Raw genomic sequence first — 27,618 nt, forward strand, 5'->3', positions numbered from 1 at the left:
ATCAGCAAGACAGCAAAAAGTTCATCGTATTATAGCTTTGTAACTAAATGCAAAAAACAATTTGCGAGAGACAACCCTCGCAGCTAGATTTCCCTTTTATTTTTTAGACTGCTGTAAACTTATATTTTGAAATATTACAAAATTTCAGTGTTCGCAAATTTTCACTCTTAAAATTTCATACAAAACTGCTTAAATGCAGAATTTGGTACTCGTGTAAAATAAGAATCTATACTAAATGTATGAACTTACGGTTCCAAACTGGTAGAAATGGGGAGCCAGCTCACACAACCAGTCTGGTTCAATCACCGAGATGTCCCTCATGTAATCCTTATTTGTCTGGACAATATCATTAAACACCACCCTGAAGAAAAACAATAACCCCAAATATCAATAAAATTGAATAGGAATGAAACCAAATTGGTTGACAGGCATTTTCTAAAGCTTATAATAATGTACCATATTTCGAAAAATGTTATTTATTTTATGATCATAATTTTTGTATTTGTTTATTTCAAAACTAAGCACTATATCACTACACACAATAAGAATTCCTAAGCTATAAGAAATATTAATAAGCAGATAGAGCAAGAAAGCTACCATTTGGGTGGGTCAGTGAATGTGAGTACAGATGTTGGGTGGATGTGAAGTTCGTGGTCATCTCTTACTGTCCTATACACCCCCGTGTAGTGTAGATACGCAGCGTTGGCAAAAAAGCCCGAGGTTATACAGCGTCTGATTAGGCACACATCCTCTGTTGGTGACAAAAAAACCATACAATTGAAGTTTTACAACAAAAAGATAAAGAAACAAGATGACTCTTATAATTTTGGTACAAAATACTTTCAAATTATGTTCACCATGTTAAAAATAATAAGCATAAAGTTTAATATATTTAAAAAACCCAAAGAAATCTGCACAATACATGTACAATTCTATAAAAGCAAGCCTATACATAAAGTAAGTCTTTCCTCAACCAAATCATGGTCCCATACACAGTTATATAAAATATTTTTGACCCATTTCATTCAATGAATGTCCCCATGAAAAGCAAACATAATATAAGAACTAGACACGATCTCATTGCGACCAACGAAGAGGTCTTCCGTCCGATTTTCAGAAGGTGAAATGACGTCATCAACTTTAACTTTCGACAACAAAACATGATCTGGAAATAAGAGTTGAGTACTTATGTTTTCCTCTAATGCGTTTTATAAGCTCTCTTACGTTGCTTTTTTAAATACTTGCATTTCTTGCAATTAAGATAGAAAATAATAAACTTTTTACCTCTGGTCCCTAAAAACCCTAGTTAGGTAAAGCATGAGAAAATCAGGATATATAAACATATTATACTTAATTTTGCTTTTATATCCTATTACAAAACATCTCTCAGTAAACGACTATATAGATAAAAGATTTTGGACCATCTTGATCCCTAATTTGAGGAGTCACTCCCTTTTTCTTGATATCAAATGAAAGGTCTTTAAATCTTAAACATATTTTGTTCAACAAGTCTTTGGAAATTCCTTACTGTTCATGAAATATATGTGAAAAAATGTTTTAGGGGCTGATCCATTATCCCCTTATAGGGGCTGTTTAACGAAAGGACTATGTGCAGTTTTATGCATTTTTTGTCCCCAAAATCAAAAATTTAGATGAGCTTTAAAAATAAGGTGAAAGATAGTTAAAATCATATTAGAAATAAAGGTGTAAAAGGTTATAACCACAGTGACGTCATAATGTAGAAATGACGTCATGAAGATTGCATTATTTTGATAAATTGATGTTTTGTAGCAAAATATGGGTGTTTTCCGATGGTTTTTCGACTGGGAAACATCGAGCGCAGGCTTGCTCAAGTACCATTTTTTAATATTATGTGTATAACTATATGACAAAAAAACATATGTTAAAATCGCAATTGAGCAGACCTGCGCTCTGTACTATCGAATGCAAAATATGGAGCAAAAATGAGAATATTTTCATTTTTTTGCTTTGCGGGAATTAGGTCATTTAAGTGACGTCAGAGATAAACAGTAAATTAGCAATGATGACTAAAATTAAGATTAAAGTTATAGGCATCCTCTATACTATTTGTGAAGATTTGATTTTTATACGATACTATTTAAAAAATGGTTGAAATCGGGGGCAGATAATTGACCATACAGCACATAGTCCTTTTTCTTCTATACTGCATTTCAACAGATTTTTACTTTCTGATATATGGGTGATTAATTTTACAGACATTTGTCAATGACCTCTAAAAAGACCTTATTAGGTAACACGATAAAATCATTACATTGCTTGGATACATAACTGTAACATAACATAACATTTCACAAAATATCTCTCAGTAAAGGACTAGAAAAAAGTCTTTAGAGCCCTCTGGTCCCTTAAGTTGAGGGGTCAGCCCCTTTTTTCTTAATATCAAATGAAAGGTCTTTTAATTTTAAACATATTTTGTTCAACAAGTGTTTAGAAATTCGTTACCATTCCTACCGTTTCTAAAATATGTGGGAAAGAAAGTTTTAGGGGCTGATTCCTTATTTCCTTATAGGGGCCGTTTAATGACATTTTGAAGGTTTAATATTGTTTAGTATATCATTTTGAGCATCTTTTCTTCTATACTACATTTCCAAAGATATTTCATTTCTGATCTATGGGTGATTAAAATGTTGGACATTTGACCTCTAAAAACCTCTAATTCATAACGAAACACATCATAAAATCATTAACATACCTATCTGCTTTTATGACCTTTCACAAAATATCTCTCAGTAAAGAGCTATTGATAAAAGATCTATTATGAATTTATTGTTTTACCCCCAAAAAACGGAAAATTGGTCCCGTAAATAAGATTGATGAAATCTAATATATATCAGAAGAATTGAAAATTTTGTAAGAATACACGATCAAGACCTATTGCATTAAATACTATAATTAAATTGCAACATTATCCTCTAAACTGGATGTTGCCTAATCCGGCCAATGTTTTTAGAACCACCGGATTAGACAAGCTATTTACAAAATTATTTCGCCTTGTGTTTAAACTGACCCTTACGTCGTAACTAGTATGGTTGTATTACGACTTTAACATCTGTCCTTTTCACATGATCTATCATAAATAAAATATGTAAACTTCAAAACTATTTATGAACAAATGTACACTGCTCTATTTTTGTTATTTTAAATAGTCATGCGGCCGCGGGCAAGGGATCAGATACGTAATTGTTCACATACACAGCTCGGAATCCAGCTAGATTTTAAATGCTACTCAAATGCATTGCATAGAAGCAGTTCTTTTGTCCATAATGTGTTTCACTAGAAAATAACTAAATGTTTAAACACTTTCCGTATGTAATCTGGTACCCTTTATGTCAGTTATACGCACAAATACCCCATTTATAAAACACAAATACATGGTTACAAGTCTAGCTTTTTACACTCATATTACGCAATACCCAAACAAAATATTATTGTTACAACATTGATAAGATCATAATGAACAACTTTGACAACTTGGACAAACCAACCCCCTAAAAATCGTTAAAATGCCAATATCTCAAGAACGGAAATGACGTCATCAACCAAAAAAATTTCCGATAAGTTTCAGAACATAGGTAGTAAGATCTGAAAATTTCGTGCAAATCGGTCAAGCCATTTCTGAGATATCGCATGCACAAAAAGTGTTCAGAAAAAAGAAGAAAAAGAATCCGAAGAAAAACAATAAGGTCTTCCGTTGGAAATGGAAGACCTTAATTAAAGCATTTCATTTCAATCTGGTTGATTACCAGTATTTTTATGTACCTTGGGTACCGGTATTTTATAACTGATTAAAAAAAATTTAGGGAGATCGATCTGCATTTTGAGTACCAAATGTAATAAAGAAACTAAAATAGGACAAAATTGCATCTTCATTTTTTATTACTGTAGGTAAAGTTCCTTTAGCACAGGTAAGACTGAGTTAATTACAGGTACATATGTACCAGTAATTTGTGATGAGGATGTAAATAGGCACACTTATTGACATAAAATTTCACCATCAACCCAAAAGCAATTGACTATCAAATTTAGTACATTGTTAGTACTAATTACCGTTAGTATGACTTATAACAACTAACTCCTTAATCAGTTATATTGAAAAATTTACCATGTATGATGTCTGAAGGTGATTTAATGAGTTACAACCAATGTTGTGACTTTGTACATACATGTGTATATATGTACAATGACCTTAACAATGGATAGTTGATAAAAATCTTGAGAAAAATAAGATAGAATGTCCTTGTACTCATGAGGTACTAGAGTATCATACTTTCTCAACAGTGTTTAATTGGCAAAAGAATAAAAAAAAATTTTGCGCTATATATTGAGCAAAATGTGCATATTTATACATGTACATTATGTTTTCAATTTTGATTTTTCCCATAGAATTTGTATATTTAAGTTCATTAAATATAAGAAATAAATGCCTATGATTTGCATGGCTAGATCTACTCTCTTCAAATATGCATATTTTACAAAATCCATGAAAACTGATGAATCCATCTGTCTGCTCTGAGCTAAGTAGAGACTATCTATTTCCTTGGTCACGCTGATGGATTTCAACAAGATTTCCGTTATACTGGCACAAGACAGGTAATTATGGACCATCTATACCCTAGCTGTATTATTGACCATATCAATTTATCTTCTTAACATAAAGAAACATGTATTGTTGTCAATAATGGACATCCCCCCACCCCCCACCACAAATTTCCATAATATAAGAAATATATAACAAGTCAAGTTTTATCCTATATTTCATGTACATGTACTTAAAACATGTTAGTGGTTTGTACTTTAAGGTAGGACAATTTAACTCACAAGCATGCAGTTTACACAAAATATATAACAATAGGCCCATGGGCCACATTGCTCACCTGAGCAACAAGTCATCATAAAATCAGCTTTATGGAGTCATATACAACGTATCTGGTCAATATAATAAAAAAGATCTTGTTTAAAAAGATTTTTCTCCAGATATATTTAAGTTTATTATTGAGCCTCTTTTGTAACAGGATGATTCCATATTCATATCACATTCTGAGCATTGCAGCTTTTGTAAGGTAAATGGTGTTCTGGAAGAAGATTTAAAAGAGTTCTCACTATATTCTAGGCAAAAATTTGACCCTCCTTCCTCCCCCAATCATGGCCCCACCAGGTATCTACCCCTGGGGATCATGATTTGAGCAAAATTGAATCTACACTATCTAAGGATGCTTCCACACAAGTAACTGCTTTTCTGGCCAATTGTTTTTTGAGAAAAAGATTTTTTAAAGATGCTTCTCTACGTAATCCTAAAAATTGACTCCCCATTGTGGCTCAACCCTACCAATGGGGTTCATGACTTGAAGAAACTTAAAAGGTTATCACCACAGTGACAATCATAATGCAGAAATGACATCATGAAGATTGTCTTATTTTGATAAATTGATGTTTTGTAGCAATATACGGGTGTTCTCAATGTTGTTTTGATGGTTTTTTGACTGGGAAACATCGACTGCATGCTTGCTCAAGTACCATTTTTTAGTATCTGATGTGTATAATTATATGTCTTGAAGAAAAACATGTTAAAATTGTATTTGAGCAGACCTGCGCTCTATACTTCTGAATGCAAAATATAAAGAAAGTATGACAATATTTTCATTTGTTTGCCATATTGCAGGGATTGGGTCATTTAACTGACGTCACAGATAAACAGCAAATGAGCAATGGTGACAAAAATCAAGATTAAAGTGATAGGTATCGTCTGTAAAATGATTTATAAAGATTTGGTTTTCATACGACACTCTCTAACAAGAGAAAATCTGTCAATGTGACAGCAAATTGGGTTTTCTTTTGTGTGAACAGTATCCATTTGTAAACTCTGAATTGATAAACATAACCCATCCAGAGAAATGGAGTACCCTATATGCCATTTTCTGCATGAAAATGACTAAGTTCAACAGCTGGTATTGTTTTCATAAATTATCAAAAATCAAAATCCAAGTAATGTGCACCGCTCTGATATATGTATATTTGATCTACAAAACAACAGCTTCCTATTTTGAGAACTGTAGGAGAAGTTATCCATACAATAAAGGTACCCGCCCACCCACCAGCCCAACATTTTCACCATTTTAATAACTGGATTTTTCCTTCAGAAAACCTGGTTAAAAATTGGTTAATATTGGGGGCAGATATTTAACCATACCAAATACATGTATAGTGTTTTCCAATTATTTTAATTATTTTGCTTGAAAGAGGGCATGGCCCTTCATTTGAACAATCTTGAATCCCCTTCACCAAATTATGAATTGTATCAAATTTGGGGTGATATTGGGATGATATTGGCCAAGTGGTTTTGGAGAAGAAGTCAAAAATGTAAAAAGTTTATAGATGGACAGACAGACAGATGGACCCCACTGACAAAAAGTAAACAGAAAAAAAGAGATGAAAATTTATCAATATTCATCATATTTTAGCATTAAAATCTGAGATATCAAAATGAACTCATCTCTATAATTTGTTAAGAGTTTGTACATAAATTCACGCTTAGTAGTCTTTCAATTTCTGATATTTTACACACAGGGTCTTAGGCAGAATTACTTATAGATATATGAACTCTGAAAATTGTGACCTTCAAATTATACTCAAGTGTTCAAGAACACCAACTGGGTCATAAAGCACTGAGGAAAGAAGGTATATATATTGTAGGTAATACGAATGAAATGAAACTGCAACTGTTCAATCAAGATAATAAAATGAACTGTCTGCCATGAAAATTAACTCTTATTTAGGGCCATCTCAGGAAACCACTTAAAATTCTCGTCTTCCCGGCGAGCGCATTGCGTCACTTACTCTTCCTCTACACCGTTATCTGCGACAAAATGCATGCCGTAACTCTAGGTATTTAGGGAATTAATTAATAATAAAAAAATATCCTAACAGATTAATAACCACTTATTATTCATCATCAATTTTGCAATTTTAATACTTGTTAGAAAATCGCCTACACTGCCGCTTGGATTCAGTTAAGTCATATTTTCTCCTGGGATTTAAAAGTTCCTCAGCTTATTGTACTAGTTTCAAACCAAATGAAACTTCCTAAATATACTTTTAATTACAAAAACAATTTGATGAAAATCTGTAGAAGAGTCATTGAGTGTTTATTATATTGAGTTAAAGCAGAATTATAGGAGATGATGGTTAATTTCATTATCTAAAGTATAATAAACCTTTCGTGTATTTTGAAAATTTTAAGTTCAACAAGCACTCACCCTGTGGAATATATCTGCTTCAATAAAGAGCATATTCTGTACAGTGCTGCTAAATAGGACATACAAACATTGTGAGGACTTCACAACAGACTCCCTACAGCCCTGAGTAACCTAACCTACCAATTGCATTAAACTCAATATTTCCCTTCTCATTTATCTAATTTTCAAACAGTTTGATATCATAAAAGTACCGGTAGCTGGGTTTGCTTTCATTGATAAAGGAAAGAGTTCACAAACTAATTTGACAATACAATTATCATTATCAAGTGCATGCACCACTGAGTTTAATTCTGAATGATATACAATTGTATATATTTTGACTGAATGGAATTTTTTGTAAAATTTTGCACTGACTAAATCTCCATCTTAAATGCATCTGTTAAATATAAGTGCATTTCAGAGTGCTAGCTAACATACATCTCATTCTATCAACAAAAGATTAACCGTCAAACATTGTCAACTCCTCAAAAAAGAACAGGTTTTTTTTACTAGTTTTTAATTTTTTTTTATTCATCCGACTAAATAAGAACATTATTTGGAATAACTCGGTTGAAAATCATATGCAATTTTTTATCTCAAGAATGAGACTTCCTGAAAAGTGGGTTAATGGTCATGATTAACCCAATCAACATCTAAATAATTGTAGTTTAACTGAATTTAAGACTCTGAAGCATAAACAAGCTAAATGAAGTGGGTTTGCAAACATTACACAGCTTTTACATCGAACATGCAACACAAATTCAATCATTTTGAGGGAGTTCATCGTTTCTTGTGACAGAGATAAACTGGCTATCACCTGGTGTCCATTTGCAAGCTATCCTTTTACAAGCTGCTGTCCATCAGAGAAGTGCTACTTGAATAATAGGACACCAATATGTACTGATGGAACCATATCAACCAGGCGAAGAAATTACTTGTCTGAGATACAAATATGATATTACAATAAAGATATATGATATAAATATGATTCATGAATAGGTTAGTTACTACCTATTTCACTTCCATCTTGTGGAAATACATGTACATGCAGTTACAAATTATAATAGCTTGCTGTTTTTATTTCAACTTCCAACTCTAGAAAAAATGCTTGCCTACTTGACCAACATATCAGTTCTTCAAAGCAAATAAATCCCAGCCAGGTTCCAACAAAGGTTAATGGTTTTTTTCCCTTGTTGTTACCTGTTTTATCAGAAATCTACAATTTCTCAACTTCAATGATTAGAACATTTATAGGGCCACAACAAGGAAAATGCTCATTTCTTTTCAAAATTAACATGCAGAGATAACTTTAATTTCAATTTGAGAAAACCATGAAGTAAAGTCATAGAGAAAATTGAGCGATAAAAATTATTATTTACAATTTCTGTAAAAGAACTGAATATTTTAAGTTTTTATACAAGTTAAGGCAGATATCTAACTGTAGCACTATAAGAATCTAACTTGAATCATTGTTTCTTAGACTTTTGCAGTCCACAATATACAAGTACACTGTACAACATGTAGTTTCTACAATAATGGATCGATAACCGGGAATTAAAAGGAAATCAGTTTTGTCAAAATAGGACTGCATGTATATGTCATTGTCATCAAGTGTCATATAGGGAAATCAGGTAGTTATGCCAAGAACATACCCATTACGTTATTCATTTGTTTGTTACAATGCTTAGGCTTTCAGTAACAGAACAGAACTTGTGGAAATACACAGACCTGTCATGGACTGTCAATAACATGTTGGACTGCCTGAGCTCATGAGGGGTCATACTGGTGACCCTTGTTCTAAGTAACACCACACCATGCAGTGCTTTTATCACTGCTCCAAACATTGCCCATCATATGGTCAATTTCATGGTCTGAATTCCAGAATCATGCATGTAGATAACTTCTGACCTTAATTACTAGGAAGATATTAGTTTAGGACTACAAGAAAGGTACCATGAGGGACAAGGTTCTGAAGTCACTCCATTATTTAGGCAACACATTTCATAAATAGCCTAAATTCAGACCACCCTGATATTTTTTCACACTGCCAACATTAAAAGCTGTCAATACAGTATGTCTGACTGATTAAGAAAACACTGATCAACCATTCCAAATGAAGAAAAGTCTGACCACCCAAAATTTACAGGTATATATAATATTAGCTTACACTGTTGGAGTACCGGTATTAAGCATTTCAAATGGTTGAATTAAAATTGAGAAAGTAACAACCAGTAGAGAAGAATATCAGGGAATCTAAAATGAAGAAGGAAGTGAAGACAATGGTGAGCTTTTAAATATATTCATGATACTATTTCAGAACTTTGTGAAATCTGGTCATAGAATTCCAGTGAAAATTCACTTATATATTTGTTAGCTTGTATTTAACAGCATCTATGTGGTTTTGAATTCATGAATTTCATTTCACTCTTATAAATTCAAAGAAACTGCATAAAAAATTCAAAATCAAAACCTTCACTTTAATGAAGTTTAACGAGACTACTTTGACATGTTTAAAATTAACGTCCTTAATTATTCAGAAATATCAAAAAACTGAAATATATTATGATCATAATGAACAGTCTTTACCAGACTGCATGATCTCGTATTTGCAAGGTCAATTGTAAATTAAGTCTATTTAAAAGTTCAGATGCTAATAAGTCATAATATGTATATATATGTGTGCCCTGGTTTCCTTGTAAGAATCTCTCCCTATAAATGATTGCGGCCCCAATTTCTTATTTACATATGCTACAACAAATGGCTGGTACCGACCCCACAAGAAATCTGTCATTTAACTCACTTTTCTGTTATCTCAGCAAGCACTCAATATTTCATAAAAATTTTTAGGAAGTGATTTATTTTGAATATTTGCTGATAGAAAGAAAGGTAAGTTATTTTTTTTATAAGTTTTTTTTTTTAAATTATTTTTTTATTCCTATGAATAGTGTTCCTTCAGTCCCATGAGCAATGATTATATTTACATTTAATTTCTAAAAAAATGTTACTGCATTTGGATTCTCAAAGGCAAACATGCATGCAGCCATACTTGCATGTGGGAAAATATATTGGTGAAAAGGAAATTGCAAATAATTTTTAAAAATTGTAAAAACTGCAAATGCAATCTATTCAATTAAAAAATTTGCATCAGACACAAATTAGTTTTGAACTTAATATTATTCATACACCATTAAAATTTTTGCTTGATGGAGCCTATTTTAGCTGCTTTCAATTATCAGCCCTGCACTTTCCTATCGATGCGATAAAATGGGCTAGAACAAAACTAATTATGCTATTGTCTATTTACCTATGTGGGAGAGGCCAGTACCAGAGATAATCATCAAGTTCTCTAGCATTGAGGAAGTTCAGATTAGCTTTGTTATATATTATCAACAAGTCTTTCCGAACCCACGCAAAGTTCTGTACTTCTTGTACCTCAAGAAATTTTCATTTTCGTTGACAAAAACATAAAAGTTTGTTCAGTAAAATCAGCTCTTATTGTAAATAGGAACACAAAAATAAACATGCATGGAAAACACAACCAATTGAATTTGTGAGGGAACTTCTAGTGCATTGAAAATATATACACATCCTGGGAGAGAACAGGGTTAGCTCCCCTTCCCAGACAGAGTACCTGTCTGACTTTGGACTGGAGTACATCTGTCTGCAGTGTCACAGGAATATGACAAATAGATTCCCAGAAGACAAATATGTTAACAGGGAACAATAGCTTGCACAGAGAGAAAATCAACACATGCTGAGGGGCAAATCAACAGGCATGAGTTTTCAATTATAGACTTTAAACCTTTAAAAAAATGGCTGGATCTCTCGGCAAAGAACGTTTTTGACAGACTCTGCAATTAGGTTATCCATAGTGCAGCTCTGATGCATCATTTCCTTGTTGCAAGGCTTGCTGCTTCTGTCATGATAATCTAACAAATTTACAAGCCCTTAGCTTTAAACCTGTGCAGAATACTACCAAAGTTGGACAACTTCCCTGAATAAGGGTCAACTATTGTATCTGTCAGCAAACATCACAGTGTTTTCATTTCTCACAAAACTTGGCAGCATTAACTGTTGTTGTGCTGTATCTACACAGATAACAGAATTAAATTTTTTACAAACAATGCCAACCATGGGATCACCTTGAATTGCCACACAACTTGTTCTTTTCAAACATGACAACTATGTAGTTGCCTCACAGAGCTGCACAGGTTCTGAGAATGTCTGGGACTCTGTTATCTTCCTGGCATTCTCTAAGTAACATTTTACAAATGTTTTTTTTTTGGTCTCTTTTCCTCATCTAATCAGTGGTGCACTACATATTGATATTTACTCTTAATTTCGGAAATTCTTCTAAACCTTTAGTGTTTACATCAATTTCTATTTAAATCTTTTAAATGAAATGCTCAATTAATTAAACTCACTCCTTTATAAATTGCAAATTATCAAGGAAAAGTCAGGCCTGCCTTCCCAGCATAAAATCTTTATCTCTGAATAAGCAAAGCACCTGTGCCCAAAACCACAAGAAGAAGCTTTCCTAAAAGTACACAAGGAAAGAATATACTAACTTGTGACAGTAAATCAACTAATTGAAATTTGTGGAGCAAAATATTTTGTTTCTCGTACATTTATGAAAAGTGTAATGTAGCATGTCATTCCTAATTACAAAACTACCTGTTAATGAGAGAGCTAGAATAAATGAGCCGGCAACACTAGTCATCCCAAGCAGTTGGCTTCTGAGAGCCATAGACAGACAATATAGAGGGCCCCCACCGTTGGCTTAAGGAACAATTCTCACTGCAAATTAATACAGATCTATCTGAGAATATTAGAGAACTTCCTGTTGAGTTCTGCTTCATTAAATGTCTGCATTAAGGTCTGCTACAATTACACAAGCAATGATATGCAAAATTAAAACTGGAATGAATGGACTTAAATGGAGAGTTTTGCTCCAATTAAGGAGGATAGAGGGGCATTCAAAAGCACAAAGCAAATTGCATTTTGGAATTTTTTTTCTCATTTAACTGTAATACTTCAAGTGAAAATAGATATTATATGGACCAAAACCTGTAATGACCTTGACTTTTAACCTTGCAACACGATAAAATATGGTAATTTATGACAAACAGTTGATGTGATCTACTTAAAAAAAAAAAAAATTGATGGATGATGTAAATCTGCTTTAATGATTCCCATTTAAAAGAAAAATATCATATTGGGGTGGAAGAAGGAGATATCTCTAGAGGGAAATAAATTTTAATAGTAATCTTTCATAAGTCTATATTTAAAACATATTTAAATTTTCTCGCATTATCAAAGTTCATATATTTACTTGAAAAAGTAATTAAAACAATTAAATTTTAGATGAAAAATATTCATAAGCCTCCTATATTTAATGCATTTAACAATACATACATATGTAGCAACTAGAAATATAATTTTGTAGCCTATTTATACTTTTTACAGCTGAAAATAAACTTACAAAGGGTTTATACCACATTTTGGGTTATAAGAACTTTAAAGTGAGGGATATATCATACAGTTAATCCGAGTGTAATCCAAGTCCAGTTCTAACTTAATTATGATAAATAACTGGGGTAAAATAATCTGAATTTGAATAATAGATAAGCCCCTGAATAAACAAATTAGCCACAATTTTATGCACATAATATCCCCCAGTTTAGTGCAATCTGCTGAAGATAAAAAGGCTGTTACTGAAGTTGTAGGTCATATCACAGGAACAATTACTGATGCCATCTACCCTAGTGATGATAACCAAAGCTCTGGAGGCCAATTCTCCCATATTACTTTGCTGCTACAAAGGTATGATGGGAAATCATGAGGCTCCTCGTCAAATTTTGGAGGTTTTGCAAGACAGTTAGTTTTGTTAATAAGACTGGCCTAATGATATAGACTCTAATCCCATTTTCACATGATTTATGTCTGATCTATTACTTGTATGTCATGACGACTGATTTATCAGAATCAGAATGGGGTTTCAGTACTTTTGAGGGATTTTGTCTGTCCTATCAATATTCCTGACCACATTTTATTACCCATTTTTCTGTCTGATTATTGAATTTTGGTCCACTCCAGGTTTCTTTTGGTCCACTCCAGGTTTACTTTGGGTAAACTCGGGGTTTGCTTTTGAGGTCCGCTCTATTAACAGACCTGTCATTTATCTTACCACCTGTAAGTCCCGCCCCTTGTATATTCGAAATACACATGTAGTGTCTGATTTCAGAGGTCTATATTCTTTTGATTGGGGTTTACTCTTTACTCTGCATTTGCTTTGGGTTTACTCAGGGTTAACTCTGGGTCTGCTCTAGCTAGCAAACCTGGAGTAAACAGCAGACCCTGAAAGTAAACCCAGGGTTTAGTTAGGGTCTACTTTCCGTTGAGTAAACCCAGGGTTTAGTTAGGGTCTACTTTCCATTGAGTAAACCCAGGGTTTAGTTAGGGTCTACTTTCCATTGAGTAAACCCAGGGTTTAGTTAGGGTCTACTTTCCGTTAAGTTGGGTCTAATTGGTTCTGTACCTTATTAGAATAAAATCATCTGTAACTCATTCAATCACAATGGCTCATAGAACATTTATATTGATGATTAAAATAAAAAAATCAAACAAAATCAAAGAACTCTTCCGTTTATGTAGTTATTTTACTTAGCTGTCTTTAACATGGAACTTTCAGTGCAAACTATGACAAGAAAGTTACAACTTCTTGTCTTAGAGTAACAAAGATAATATGCTAACTAGTGCTTAAAATGCAGTGTAAAATTCTGTGTAGTACATCTATAATAAGATTTGCACTTCATTATAAATCAGTAGGTGTGAGACACTTGTAGCTGGTATTAAGAGCTTTGCAGTGGTTGACACAGTGTTTGTAAGAATGGAGGTACATAGTGTATTTCCTTTGATACACTATGGAATGTTTGTAGTGGTTGACATTGTTTATACAGGAAGTGCAGGGATATCACCATCACTAAAGTTCCCACATTAAAAAAGTTTTCATCCACTTAATGTAACTATCATGAATGACTCTCTCTCTCTCTCTCTCTCTCTCTCTCTCTCCCTCTCTCTCTCTCTTACAAAACAATTTTTGAAAGTAGATGTATGTGTCAAGAAACTATTGTATTAGAACTTTACTGTATTTGAAAATATCTTTTTAACTACCAGTATAACAAAAAACAACTTATTGAGTTAAATGTTAAAATAAAATCTAATTTCAGCTTCATTTCAAGGTTAATGAGCACAATGGATGTATTTCTTCTTCAAGATGATAGCTTCTGTCACAACAAACAAACAAATTTCATGCCCTTCAAATCATGGTTGAAATAATTCAACTCTCACCAAGTGAAGCTTATATTCCTTTTTCTAATTAGTTATGCCAGAAGACCTTTCAAGCTGGTAATCAAATTAACATTATCTGCTTTTAATGTCGTAATTGTAATCAACGCATATCAACTTTATAAATTACTTTTTATGTATTCATGCCTTCGTAAACCACATACAGTATTGAAATTTGACATATTGCAGTCAAGTTTTCTCCTTTCTTTCATTTTTAATCTAAGTGAATTAAATAACCACAGTAAAATGTAGAAAAACCTCAAAAACCACAGACTTGAAGTGACTAAATCTGACCCAGGAGGGGATGCTTATAATGCTACTACAGTGAGCTAAGACTTATAATACGTATTTTGGTTACACTGGAGACTGCGAACATAACATGGATTAAGCCATGGAGTCATTACAACAACAAAATACAGGTAAACTCGGGACTTAACCCTTAGGCCTTCTGTAGGTACATCACTGTTATCTGACATTCTAGTTCTCTGCAAATTTCGATGATTTTCTGTGGTAATCTCTGATCTCTTTTACCCTCTGATTGCATTTAATGGCAACTTGAATCATTTGTTCTACAATGATAATGGAATCAGCCATAAAATATCATATTTAAAATGGGAAGCCATTAGGAAGCTCTTGACTTGGATGACTTTTTATGATGCTGTTTTGTTGCTAGTTGATACATTTGAGAAGTTCTGTTTGCTTTTCTCCAAGGTTTTGACGCACTTCCACTGACAAAATGTGAACATTGTTTGTTTGTGACCATGCAGTGATAAAATTGTTATAACATACCCATTATGTCTTCAATATTCACAAAATATCTAATTATCAAGCAGATAAAATCTCTATTAAATACCAAATTACTCCATTTTCCCCCTAAATATTAAAAATATTCAAGTTGCTATGGTTCTACAAAGAAACAATTAAAGCCCACATTGTTTCATAAACATTTGTTGATATGGTTAATAATCTCTCATTTCATCATTATCTATAATATAATCTGATTGACATGAATCATTATGAAATAAATATTCTATACTGTATATTTATAGATATAAAGACTTAATAAAGACAGCATATATGATTTAATCTGTACAAGAATTTAAACACATATTAACATCCTTACATTCATTTACTTATTGAATTAATTTTTAATTATTATGAAGCTGAGAAAAAGTATCAAAAATGATCATGCTGGGCGAAGCCCCAGTCCTTGATGGTTATGACTTATGGTCACATCTTGATATTCGAGAAATAAAGATAATTTTAAAGGGCAGTACCAGTAAACAATCAGAAAACTGATTTCCATGTTTTAAAAATATTTACATTCAATGAGTATTTCTTTGTTTATATTTAAGAAAACAAGTGTTATTTATAATGGTATGAACAACTTGTCATTCAAACAGGTTAGTTCCGTTTTCTCAAGTAATTTGCCTTCATTTAAATATACCGTGGTATGTATTTTTTGATTTTGTTATCGACGTATTGTTACCTGATAATTACTATTAAATTCTTCTAATATAATTTCCATACACAAGTAAAATATAGCTACACAGATTCATCCGTCCATTCCTAATTGTTCTTCTATACATAAAGTGTAATATTAAACCAAATGAATATCTCTTAAATTTTTTCAACAACTGCATGCCCATAATTTTTAAACATGTACCAATACCCCCCCCCCCCCCCCCAAAAAAAACAAAAAGAAATATAAAAAGATTTTAAAGAAAAAATGCTTAACAGCTTTAGGAATCCTCCTAATGATTTACTCTATCTCAGCAATTTATTTCACTGAGCACACGTAAAACTTTCATAAAATAGTCTGCGTAAATTTTAAGTGATCCTTAAACTGTCATTAACAATTGCTAACAACATATCCTTTCAATCCATTAAGGTTCATTTTCCAAAAGTTAAAAAAATTCTAATTGGTGCAACCATATACAGTTTCTTTACTGCCATTAAAACATAATGTCATTAAATTGTTCAAACTGAAATTAGATTGTCAAGAAATTTAGCTCAAAAAGCAGTGTCATGATAGGGTATGTTCTTAAGGTAGATAACAAAACACGTCTTACATCACTCCTCTGCATAAAAATATGGCTAAAAGTGTTATCTCTAAATGTGATTTATAATGATGGCAATGTCTTTCATTTAATAGGAGATTAAAAACAAAATCCTGAGACACTGGGTCGATCAATTTAAGACAAATGCATACTGGGTAATTTGAATTAGAATACATATCTTCATATTGTATATCATGTCAGCAGTAAGCCCCCAATCATTTTGTACCTAAATCTCACTAAGATGAATGAAATACCAGTAGTATTGTTGATAGAGTGATATGTGAACCTTTTTTCTCTCTGCTGTCTGCAATCAATCTAATCAAAAACCTATTGAGGCCAAAGTCATTCATAATAGCTAGCAGCCTACATAAGTAATCTTATAGGTGTAAAGCAACTTCTGAACAGAAAAATAGACCATACTTTAAAAAAAATTCCACTTTAAGCAATCAACAAAATCTTGAGAGCCTACCACTTGGAAAGGGAGAAGTTAAGGAAAATCATTGCAACCATCCTTTGCAAAATTCTCTAGCAGCAGATGCACCTATTATATCGGTGCCTTGTTTTTTCTATATGATTTTTTTTTTCATGTGTGTGTTACGTATATTACCACACCTTATGTTTTGTCCTGCATCTGCCGATGATGATGTTACATAGCATCTTGAAACAACAAATAGGCGTAATGCATCTTGACTGTTCTACAGAATTTCAATAACAATCATTTCTACCTCCACACTGCAACTTATTCGCCTTTGAAAGTATGAAACAATGGCAATGATTGCAAATTGGGTAAATTAGAAGTCATTATCCAGAACACCAGTAAGGTAGTTCCATTGTCCAACTGCTACAAGTCTTTAGGTCACTAATAATTGGACAATTTCAAACAGACCTGTGCTAATCACTGTCCAATGAAAAGATCTACGTTAACATGACAAGGTTTGTGTTATTTGATGGTGATAAATCAACCCTCAGTACTGTTCCCATTCACTCACAGAACAGACCTATGGGGGTCTAACTGTTTCCCATGATGACGTCAGATCATATCAGAATCTGTCTAATAATCTATTATACACTGTGGTTTTGTTCCTAGCAGATCCTGACCAACTCTTTAGAGTACAGAAACTGATTTTCTCTAATCCGCAGTAACTGGTATATAGACATAATGATTCATTCTTTTTAAGGTATGTGTGGATTTGGAGTTTAAAATCAATAAAAGTATATGAATATATCTTTATAAAGGTAATATAAATTTAAGGGTATCACCCTGATAACAATAACCATTGGAAACTAGAAATGTCCAAGAAGTCCCCCAATCCTAGGAGAGGCTCAGTTTATTAGATAATTTGTTAGATAATATGTCACTGACAAAATGTTTAGAAAGACGATTAAGTTGTAGTTGAACTATGATGAAAACTTGTTGGACCAATGTGAAATTACCAAGCTCATCAGAGAATATCATGAAAAACTGTATACTGGTACATGCAAATCTAAGAAAAATCACCCACTAATTTCTTAGATCTTCATGGTTGTGATAAAACATGACAATAGATGAACAAAGTGATTTCAATACTGTTATTTATGTTCATGCCCTCTTCCCTTTTTGTTTGCTGGGGGTATTGTTCAGAATAATTTTGTAAAATCATAGTCTCCATATGCTTTAGTTTCAATAATAATGCGGAGGAAATAACCAGGATATAATGTTTGTGTCTGTGTGACATGCTATTGATGCCATTTAATGACTCAGAATCTCTTATTTCTGTTTCATCAACACAAAGGGTCATACTGATTGACCTATATATTGACAACAAGAATGCTAAAACTGATTTGATGATTATAAAATCATATTGTACTTTACACACAGCATTAAAAAATCTGGACAGTGAAACACCAATCACATTGAAGAAATTTTGTTTAATTGTTAAGTGATGTGTATCCAAAATGTAAAAAGATTCATGGGGAAAAGTGAACGGACATGACCCCTCTTTGTCATAATGGGAGAAAACTGATATCCCCCAAATTATGACAAAGAATAGAACAACTATGTCAGTCATTTGAGGTATTACCGAGTTCCCTCGCAGCCCCCTGTAAATAATACTTGGGGGCTGAGTTGGAGAAGATCGTGCATACACACCGAGGTCCAATAACCAGCTTACGATTTCTCTTATTTAATAATTCAACACAAGAATAATCATGTAATTACCTCCAAACTACACTCAAAGAGTCTATATTATTTAAGTACTTTAAATACATAGGCATAATTCAAAGATTAATTAACATAGAATTTTAACTATTTCTTCTCATAAGAATTTAACTACGCACACTTCAAAATGCTGAAGTGAGTAGATCCTTTCATTCATGGATGTATTATCCAACCACACACAGGAGAGCTGCCACTTCCTTTAGCCAATCAGATTAACAGAAGCAGCAGAGAGGCTGTTTGAAGCCCCTCCCACTTCTGACATAGGCTCCTCAAAGATGTCTAATTGATCTGCAAATCATCTCTATACAAACTTATATCAATCTGTGAACTTGCTTCCAATCTCATTACAATAGAACTAGGATGATGAACAAAGTGTACTAGACATAGAGTGATTTTGAAAGCCATCCCAAACGTTTAACTGGAAATTATATTTACAGCAGACAATTTAAAATCAAGGTAAGGAAAATCATTTTAAATTCATCAATTTTGTGTTCAAAAAAAATGAAATGATAGCATCAAATTCTAAAGTTTCCAGATTTTAATTTATACAATGAACTTTATTCTCATAACTGAATTTACAGTGTATAGAAATAACTGGCAGTAAAATATCATCAATGATTATATAGATAATTTCTAAACCATATCATATGTATACCAACTCATTGCTATAAAGCAAAGATGATAAGAAAACATAGATATAATGAAAATTAAATGAAAAGTAAAACACTCCTTTGTTAAATTACTTTCAAATTTATTTTACAATGTGTGAGAATGTTTTGCACCTAATGGAAACATCTGGAAGTGATGCTTGTCTTGCATTGTAAGAAAAACATGTTCTATCTAAAGAAAATCTGACTAAATCAAGCATGATGTAAGAGAATCAATCAACCAAAAAATATATGCAAGGAAGTTATAAAAGGACAAGATGACCAATACATTTTATAAATACATATACCAGCTGAACCAATTGATGTCCGACTTGACCAAGGCATGACCGAAGGCAATAGACTTAGCAGCTTGTTTAATTAAGAGTCATGGGATTTAACATACTGGAGACTGAATTTTCCAATCCTTATGTGAATGGTGTCCAAATTAATAATCACCTTGCCTCAACTAATTCTTATTTTGATATGCAAACAAAACTTGTTCTATTTCCCGGTGTAGCTTGAGTCTCCTTGAGGGAAATCAGGGAAATGATGATGAACTTAATTGCTTTCATTAGATTTAAACAAATATTTTATCATTCTCACATTGCTTAATTATAATCAAGCACTGGAAAAACCAATTACCACAAAAACAGTATTAGAATCCATAACAGGGTTTTCTGATGTCAGAATCCAAAGCAATGTACAGTATCCCTGTTGCTAGGCAAATAAAATTTGGATCCGCTTGTCTTTCACTCATTGAATTAGAATTAAAAAAAAACCCCAGCAACAAACAATTAGGTGCAACAAAATTTTCATCGCATTTACAATAGTTTACTAAAGCTCTTTGAAAGCCCAATTCATAATCATTGACCGAACATAAAAGCTTGTATCATGTATAAAAATATTCTTTTCCCTTTATCAGGTGTGCTCTGAAGAGTACTTCAGAGCAACAGAACAGACATGTTTCATTAAAAAAAAAGTCTAATTACATCATTTGTAACATAGATCGTAGACTTAATGCTATGTACACACAGTGCAGAAAGGCCATATCAAATTATTTCTATAGCTCGGTGTATATGTGTAAAATAATGTCATAAAACACCACTGCCAGACAAATAGACATGCAATCCGAGAGATGCTTGTGTTTAGTCAGTCTACGTGGTCATAAATCTTAATTTAATTTCTAAGAGTCAACATTCTGATCCTAATTAGGCCCTTAATCACCAAGAAGAGGCAACTCTTTAAAACACAAAACTAGCATTAAGTATCTCATGAAAGAAGTGATCCAACAGTTGTTTGAAAAAAATAAAAACCTTAACTTTTCAATCATCAGAGCTTTAAATCTAATTTACTCAAATAATTTTTAAAGACCTCATCTTTCTCTCTATTGTAATTTTCCTTTCTATCATCATTTCTCACCAGTAAACAGCCACCAGACAGTGTAACTTAACAAACTGGAAGCTGACCAACTCATAATAATGAAGACTTTTCTGTGAAAACAAAAAGAGGCAATGTAATTAAAAGCCATGGGTCCAGGTTTACGTTATAGTTTGCATATGTAGGGCAGGGGATAGTCAGGACTTAATGAGTATTTGTGTGATAGAAAGGCTCCTCAATAATTTAACCATACTGTAAGAAAATGTACATAGCCTTAGTAGCTAGCTGTTCTCCGGAAATCTGTTCCTGGAGGGGCTAAGCTATTATCCTGCCAGCACGCCCTATGACATTACAACTACTTCTACCGATCTAACTCGGGTCATTTAAGGACAAGATGCTCTTTGTTAATGTTTATCTAATTCTTGATAAACATTTGTTTCATTTTTTTTTTATCTCAAGAGCTCTTGGCTTAATTGCTTTAAACTAGTGTTTAAGCTTGTCAATCTACCAGTACCTTGAAAAAAAAAGAAGCCCCCAAATGTAACCTGTTTTGAAAGAGTTTTAGAAAATGACCAGGAAACTAACCAATCATTTTAAAAAGCCACACAGTGTTTCAGTCCATATAATAAAATTAAACTTGAAAAATTTAAAAGATTGCTTAACTGATTATGCGTGTCAAGGTTACAGGTAGTAGCAGGGTAACAGAGGCTGCATAGTATTAACCAGATATTATAGCTTCTGCCATTCCTCAGAGACATCCAGCAACACTTTCTCACAAAACCTTAAGCAGAACCCTCTGTAAATTCTTTGATCGTTTGTCACTTCTAAGTGCTTCTGTGATGAAACCAATTTAACTTATGATGAATACCAATTACCCTCTCTCCCTTTGTGACTTTTGCAGGAAACTCTATATACCACAAAATCAGTTTAGTCCAGTGTACAATCCAACACTGATATCTTTCATAAAGACATTTAAATATTAGTCACTGTTACCACTTTGTATTCAATGTTGTGGTAAATCTAGAAGAAAATTATAAACAAAACCCTCACCTATATACATTTAATAATCCGAGTGCAACGGTTAGACACCCAGGTGAATTTGGCATGTTTGTGTTACTGTTCTACAGACAGGTAAAATTGTACCATTTCTTTTCTCTATTTTCTGGGGTTTTTTTCTCACACAATTCAATTTCATATTCTAAAACAGTCAAGGAAAAAACCCCATCTATAATCAATTCATGCCATTCTTTGAGGAATTATAACTAGATTGCATTTCAAATAATGAGTTTCTTTTTCATGTTGTCCTTTTTTGCCTTCTCTAAATTTCCAATAAAATCTCTTTTGGTTATATTTGTCAACCTGGACAATGGACTAAATAAAACCCAATATCTAATTGCAAAATGTCTGATTTTTTTCTTTGAGATATTCAGAGTTCTATAAATGGAAATCAAATACTAGAGCTAATCTTTAGTGTTCATTTGTAATTGTTCTCTATGGAGTTTTTTGAAACCAATTGATTACTCATTTAGATTATTTCAATGACTTCCCCTACTTCAAAGGTCAGGGTCATATAGTAATCCTATATGGACCTTTAATAACAAAATCCTTGCTCTTTTGTGGAACATCATCATGTCCACTTCTCTTACCCCCCCCCCCCCCCCCCCCCCCCTTCCCCATAGTTACAAACTGCTGCACATCATCATTTTTTTTTTTAAAAATCCAATATTTGTAAATGCACATATAATTGTGTTGCTTTATATGTGTGTATCTCAATCAAAGACATTTTCTACAACTTGATATTTCCTTTTCACCTTGTTCCATGTGCTCAGTGATAGTCCCTAATACCTGGTTTAATTAACAAACACATGTAATCTTCTTAGCGGTTCTTACTACTGTGTCAATAGGCATGCTTTGGTCCAGACTGCTAGGGTAGCACCTGTTGGTGGATCAAAATAGGTTAATTAATCAGCTGGTCTCCATAATCATGTCAGATATACCAATTCATGGATTTGGCAATCTTTTTTCAGCATGCATGAATCTCTGAACCGTGTCAGGGAATGACAACCATTTCTACGGCCCTGTTCATTCCATTTTTTTAATTGCACACTTAGCAATTTTATGATTTGATACACACGTTGTATTTCTGTAAAAGAAAAAAGGGTATATACCATACTGGATTGACAACCCATGGCTTAATCAACAGGGATTTTGCAAAGTGACGTTGTGGTGCTATGGTATCGGGGATGTTAAAAATAAATCCACCAAGATAAGCATTATTTAAGAACATGTTAATGGAATCAGAGTTAAGACATCAAAATCTCACAAACATGTTCACCAACAATGAAACACTGAAACAATCCCCAATATATCAACCCTTAGGTATGCAAGATGAAGACTACCCATCAAACTTCATCATAAAAAGAAAACATTTATTGGTTGTAACATTACCCATGTGTTTGCCTTTTTCTTCAGGAATTTGAAAAATCTCTGACTATGCATTTACCACCCAACAGAATTACAAAATTGATTCGCGGTGTCATGAGTTACTGGCAATACATTCTCAAACAATATATGTACCTTTGAGGGCTGTCTATAATTTTCAATAATAATGTAACAATATAAGACCTAGTGAGAATCCATCAACCTACATGTATTGTACTTTTCAACATAAGCTCTTTTTTCAGCAATGCCAAATTAAATGAAACATAAAACTTGTTGGGTATCAAAATCTTTTTTTTTTGTTTTTTGGTGTGAAATGACATTTCTCCGAGATATTAAAAATACAACACATGTACTGTATTAAGAGCAAATAGTTCAATATAAGCATAGGTATGCCAAATCATATATTTTAAAATTGATGCACTGAAACAAAGGCACATGCATACTATCATGAGAAGGCTTATAGATCTCATTTTGTTACCTGAAAACCCAAGTCAAGTCATTTATGAATTCTTTCCTTTATACTCTCATTCAAATGCTTAGATATTTTTTGACCCACTTGAAACAAATCATGTTGAAATCTCTGACCCATTCCAAACTCTGAGGCAATTAAGAGTAATTAGTTGTCTGACTTTGGCATATTGAAGGTAAAAATATTTACACCAAGTGAAACAAGACATATCTCCCATGACGGCAGGTGCTTTCTGAAGTTACAAGTTGTTTAGAATTATGTAACTATTCTCAGAGGTTTTTTCCTCTCATTTCAAATTCTAATGGCACAGGTGTAGCCAGGGGAACATATAACATAGTTAAAACTTGCAGAATAGATCAATACCACATACCTACCGGTAACCCCCAAACAGATTAAAAGGGAGATAATGATCTCACAAATATTTTCTTTATCACACATGTTAAAACTGCATGACTTTGCTAAACTCTTTTAAAGTTACTAAGTAAATGTGTCAATAAATGAAAAAAAAATTGAGCCCTTTGATTAAAAGCCATGTGCTTGGTGCATGGATTCTCTGCAGTTTAATATTTGACAATAAAATGATTCCCTAATTTTGACAGATCATGATTAGGATTTACACTTACAAATCTGGTTTGAGAACTGCATAGCACTTACCATATAGTACACAAGATGAACTGTGCATATAAAGATGTTTAAATGTATTTATCTATATATTTAACACTTACAATTCAATTTTGGAATAAATGCATTTTAAATCAATTTAATCAAAATTTAATTGAAAATTTACATACCCATGAAGTAAGGATTGCTCTGTTGCTAATACTCATATTTTTATTTTTATTTTTTCAGGTCCACAGTTGCATTGAGGAAATGTAATCCATCTTCTTCGATCCTCCAAAAAACAACATTTTCCGATCAACTATTCAAGCTAGGCACCAATCATGGCTAACAACTTGTCTTCTATCATTGGAATGATGAACATGACAGACCCAGGGTATGCCATAGCATCAACTATCAACAGCACGGCAGATAACCTGACCACTACCCTATTCCCTTCGGCTTCTGTGACCCAGGTTTACCAAGTGGTGGGACAAATAACTTACACCTACTTAGGACCTATAATATGTGCCATGGGAATGCTGTTCAACATCATAAACTTTGCTGTGCTCATGCAGCATCAGCTGAAAGAGTCTCCCTACACGTACCTCACGGGATTAGCAATGGTCGACTTCTCGGCTCTGACTCTCTCCTTTATCTACATGGTCTTCTCCCACAAGACAATTGGGAAATACTGGAAATATTATGACGCTTACATTTTCCTCCCAATTGTCAATGTCTGTGTCACCTCTAGCGTGTGGATAATTGTCTTGTTGACAATAGAACGATTCTTATTCGTAAGGCACCCACTTTGGGCCAAAGCTAAATGCGACCGAGCTAGTGCTAAAGTCAAGATCCTGGGAATAGTTGGGTTGGCAGTGGTATTCAACATCCCAAGATTCCTACTATTTAAAGTCCATGAGCCCCGTCCAGGAATCTGGGCTTTGGAGCATACAGAATTCCGCAGGAGCGACAACTTCTTTGGGATCAACTGGGTGTACAGCATCACTGTACAAATTCTGCCCCTTATCATCCTACTTTTTGCTAACACTTACCTAGTGTATGCTGTAATGAGGGCTCGTAAGCAACGCGAACAGCTACAGATCCGCAACAACAAAGAAGCAACCTGGTATCGAGACCAGGTCCGTCTAACCATTACTCTGATCAGCATTGTATGTTTGTTCATAGTCTGCATATTACCTTCTGCATTCTCGGACTTCCCCATTGCATACTTTTTCTTTGGCAGAGGCATCCCAGTAAAAGAGTTCCGCTCATCCAATTTTTACCTCATTCTGCAGTACATAGCTAACGTCTTAGTGTGGTGCAACCTCTCCCTCAACTTTGTGCTGTACTGTGCATTCAATGAAAAGTTCCGCCGTGTGATGCGTCACATGATCAAAAGGTGGCTGAAGTTGAGCTGCATCAAGCAGTCCTACAGGCCGTTCAAAGTCAGCTTCAACATCAATGGAATTACAAGAAATAACAGTAGTCAGACCAATAGCCTGACACAACAAACCAAGTGCTCAATGAGCATGGGCGGCCAAGAGATTCTCAAGATGGATAAGGTAGATCACTCCATTAGTCAAACCACAGCTTTATTTGACAAAAGTGAAGCTGAGAACTGAATATCTTTGTGTTCTGTATTTGCACACTAAGGACTCTCCTGTCAGGAGAAGAGCGACAAGATTCAAATCTTAACACTATATGTACAATAATCAAAATTTTTTTTTTGCTTTGCATTGAATTGACCTCAGTTCAATTTAAAAATGAAATTTATGCTTATGGTCTATTGTTCACTTTCAATGTTTTTGATGATGTCTATTTCATGTCTTTTATTCAGGGACTTTGCTAATACATGTATGTCATAAAAATAGTTTTCAGATAAACTGAGTTATTCCCCTTTGCTTCCATGCTGGCAGGTTTTTTCCCAAACCAAAATCTAAACATCTTGGTCAAAAATATCTTGAAAAAAATTCTAAAAATGTCAAATTAATTTTATAAAAGGCTTTAACTTACAAACACTATATCCTGAAGAAAAAACACCAACTGTTTTAAACACTTTAGAATAAGAATGTTGACCTTTAAACACCCCCTCCCCCTGAAATAAATACCGGTAGTACTAAATCTACATCTTTTGGTAGCTATATATTGAGAAATCAAAAACAAGTGGCTCGATCAACCTAAAGGCCTTACTTTATTACATGTAAATGTTAAAATAATGATAATAATGATCATATATGCCTTTATTAGAATCAAAACCTAACTTGACAATAACTAGGGCAAATTACTTTATATTTTTATTCATAGAGTAGATGGCATCCACTGTTAGTATAGTTTATATGCATATAAAAATTATGTTATATTGTCTTCTATATAATGTTGATAACTCAATGTTTATATGTTGATACTTGATGTTGTTTTCTATCAACGTTATTCACGATGAATGAGACAAATGTATTTATATTACCCCAAGCCCATAGATGCCGAAAGAATTAGTCCACCTTTAAAAGAAAAAAAAAAACCCTCTCCCCTCTATTATGCTTGCATTACACTTCCTGACCATCAAAGACTCTCTATGATGAAGAAAGAAAGACAAAGTCTACTGCTATGAAGGATTTTCAGATACACTTATAACGTAAATGCCATCATAATATTTTCATCCCCCGTTTTCAGAAACATTGAACTATTTGTATCTAAATGACATAATAGTCTATTTTGTAATACGTACATCATGTTCTCTAATTGTTATTTGTTGTCAGATCATACTATGTACATATATCCCGGTATGTCAAAATGAAAAATAAAAATATCCTTGTTACCAAACAGCTCTTGTTGAATGTTTCTGAGGGCAGAAGATTTAGTACAACAGCACAATTTTATTTGCCTGCGAGAAATTTTCACAAAGGACCATTTTATTTTACATGTACTTCAATTTCCAGGACAACCATCTACGCAGAATATTTAACTCATTTCACATCACTTGAAATTTTAAAAAATAAACAATAATTTATATCAAAGAAAAACCTTTAAAATCATTATAAAAAAAAATGGAGTGGAATTTCAATGATAAAGTTTGTATTGGCAATCATGTGCACATGTTCTGAATGATCCACATAAACTATATTCCAGTATGCAGGACAACTTGTGATGTGATCACAATTAAAATCAAAATCAGGTATAGAAAAATCTGACACTATATATGCTCTGT

General features: G+C 33.2%; 2 protein-coding genes across 4 annotated transcripts in view; one reads left to right on the top strand and one right to left on the bottom strand.

Annotated features, from left to right (window-relative positions):
• The window catches only part of LOC105343240 (probable ATP-dependent RNA helicase DHX35), a 70,304-nt gene that overhangs the window by 3,806 nt on the left and 38,880 nt on the right, over positions 1–27,618 (bottom strand). Inside the window, exons 23-24 of the mRNA XM_066079667.1 lie at positions 598–751; positions 250–361 (exon numbers count right to left, since the gene is read on the bottom strand). Coding sequence (XP_065935739.1) covers positions 250–361; positions 598–751 — 266 coding nt within the window. The remainder of the gene's footprint in view (positions 1–249; positions 362–597; positions 752–27,618) is intronic.
• Positions 14,887–27,233, top strand: LOC105343238 (FMRFamide receptor). 3 transcript variants are annotated; one of them, XM_011450519.4, is made up of 2 exons: positions 14,887–15,040; positions 24,663–27,233. In XM_011450519.4, the coding sequence occupies exon 2, from the start codon at positions 24,755–24,757 to the stop codon at positions 26,033–26,035; it is 1,281 nt and encodes a 426-aa protein (XP_011448821.2). In that variant the 5' UTR covers positions 14,887–15,040; positions 24,663–24,754; the 3' UTR covers positions 26,036–27,233. The 3 variants fall into 3 exon arrangements, with proteins under 3 accessions (XP_011448821.2, XP_011448819.2, XP_011448820.2); XM_011450517.4 differs by lacking the exon at positions 14,887–15,040 and adding an exon at positions 19,157–19,334; XM_011450518.4 differs by lacking the exon at positions 14,887–15,040 and adding an exon at positions 21,881–22,033.

The sequence above is a fragment of the Magallana gigas genome, chromosome 3 (genome assembly GCF_963853765.1).
Source record: "Magallana gigas chromosome 3, xbMagGiga1.1, whole genome shotgun sequence".
Taxonomy (NCBI): Eukaryota; Metazoa; Mollusca; class Bivalvia; order Ostreida; family Ostreidae; genus Magallana; species Magallana gigas.

Bases quoted from the DNA above. Each gene is read 5' to 3' on its own strand.
- LOC105343238 (XM_011450519.4), top strand. From the start codon at position 24,755: ATGGCTAACAACTTGTCTTCTATCATTGGAATGATGAACATGACAGAC.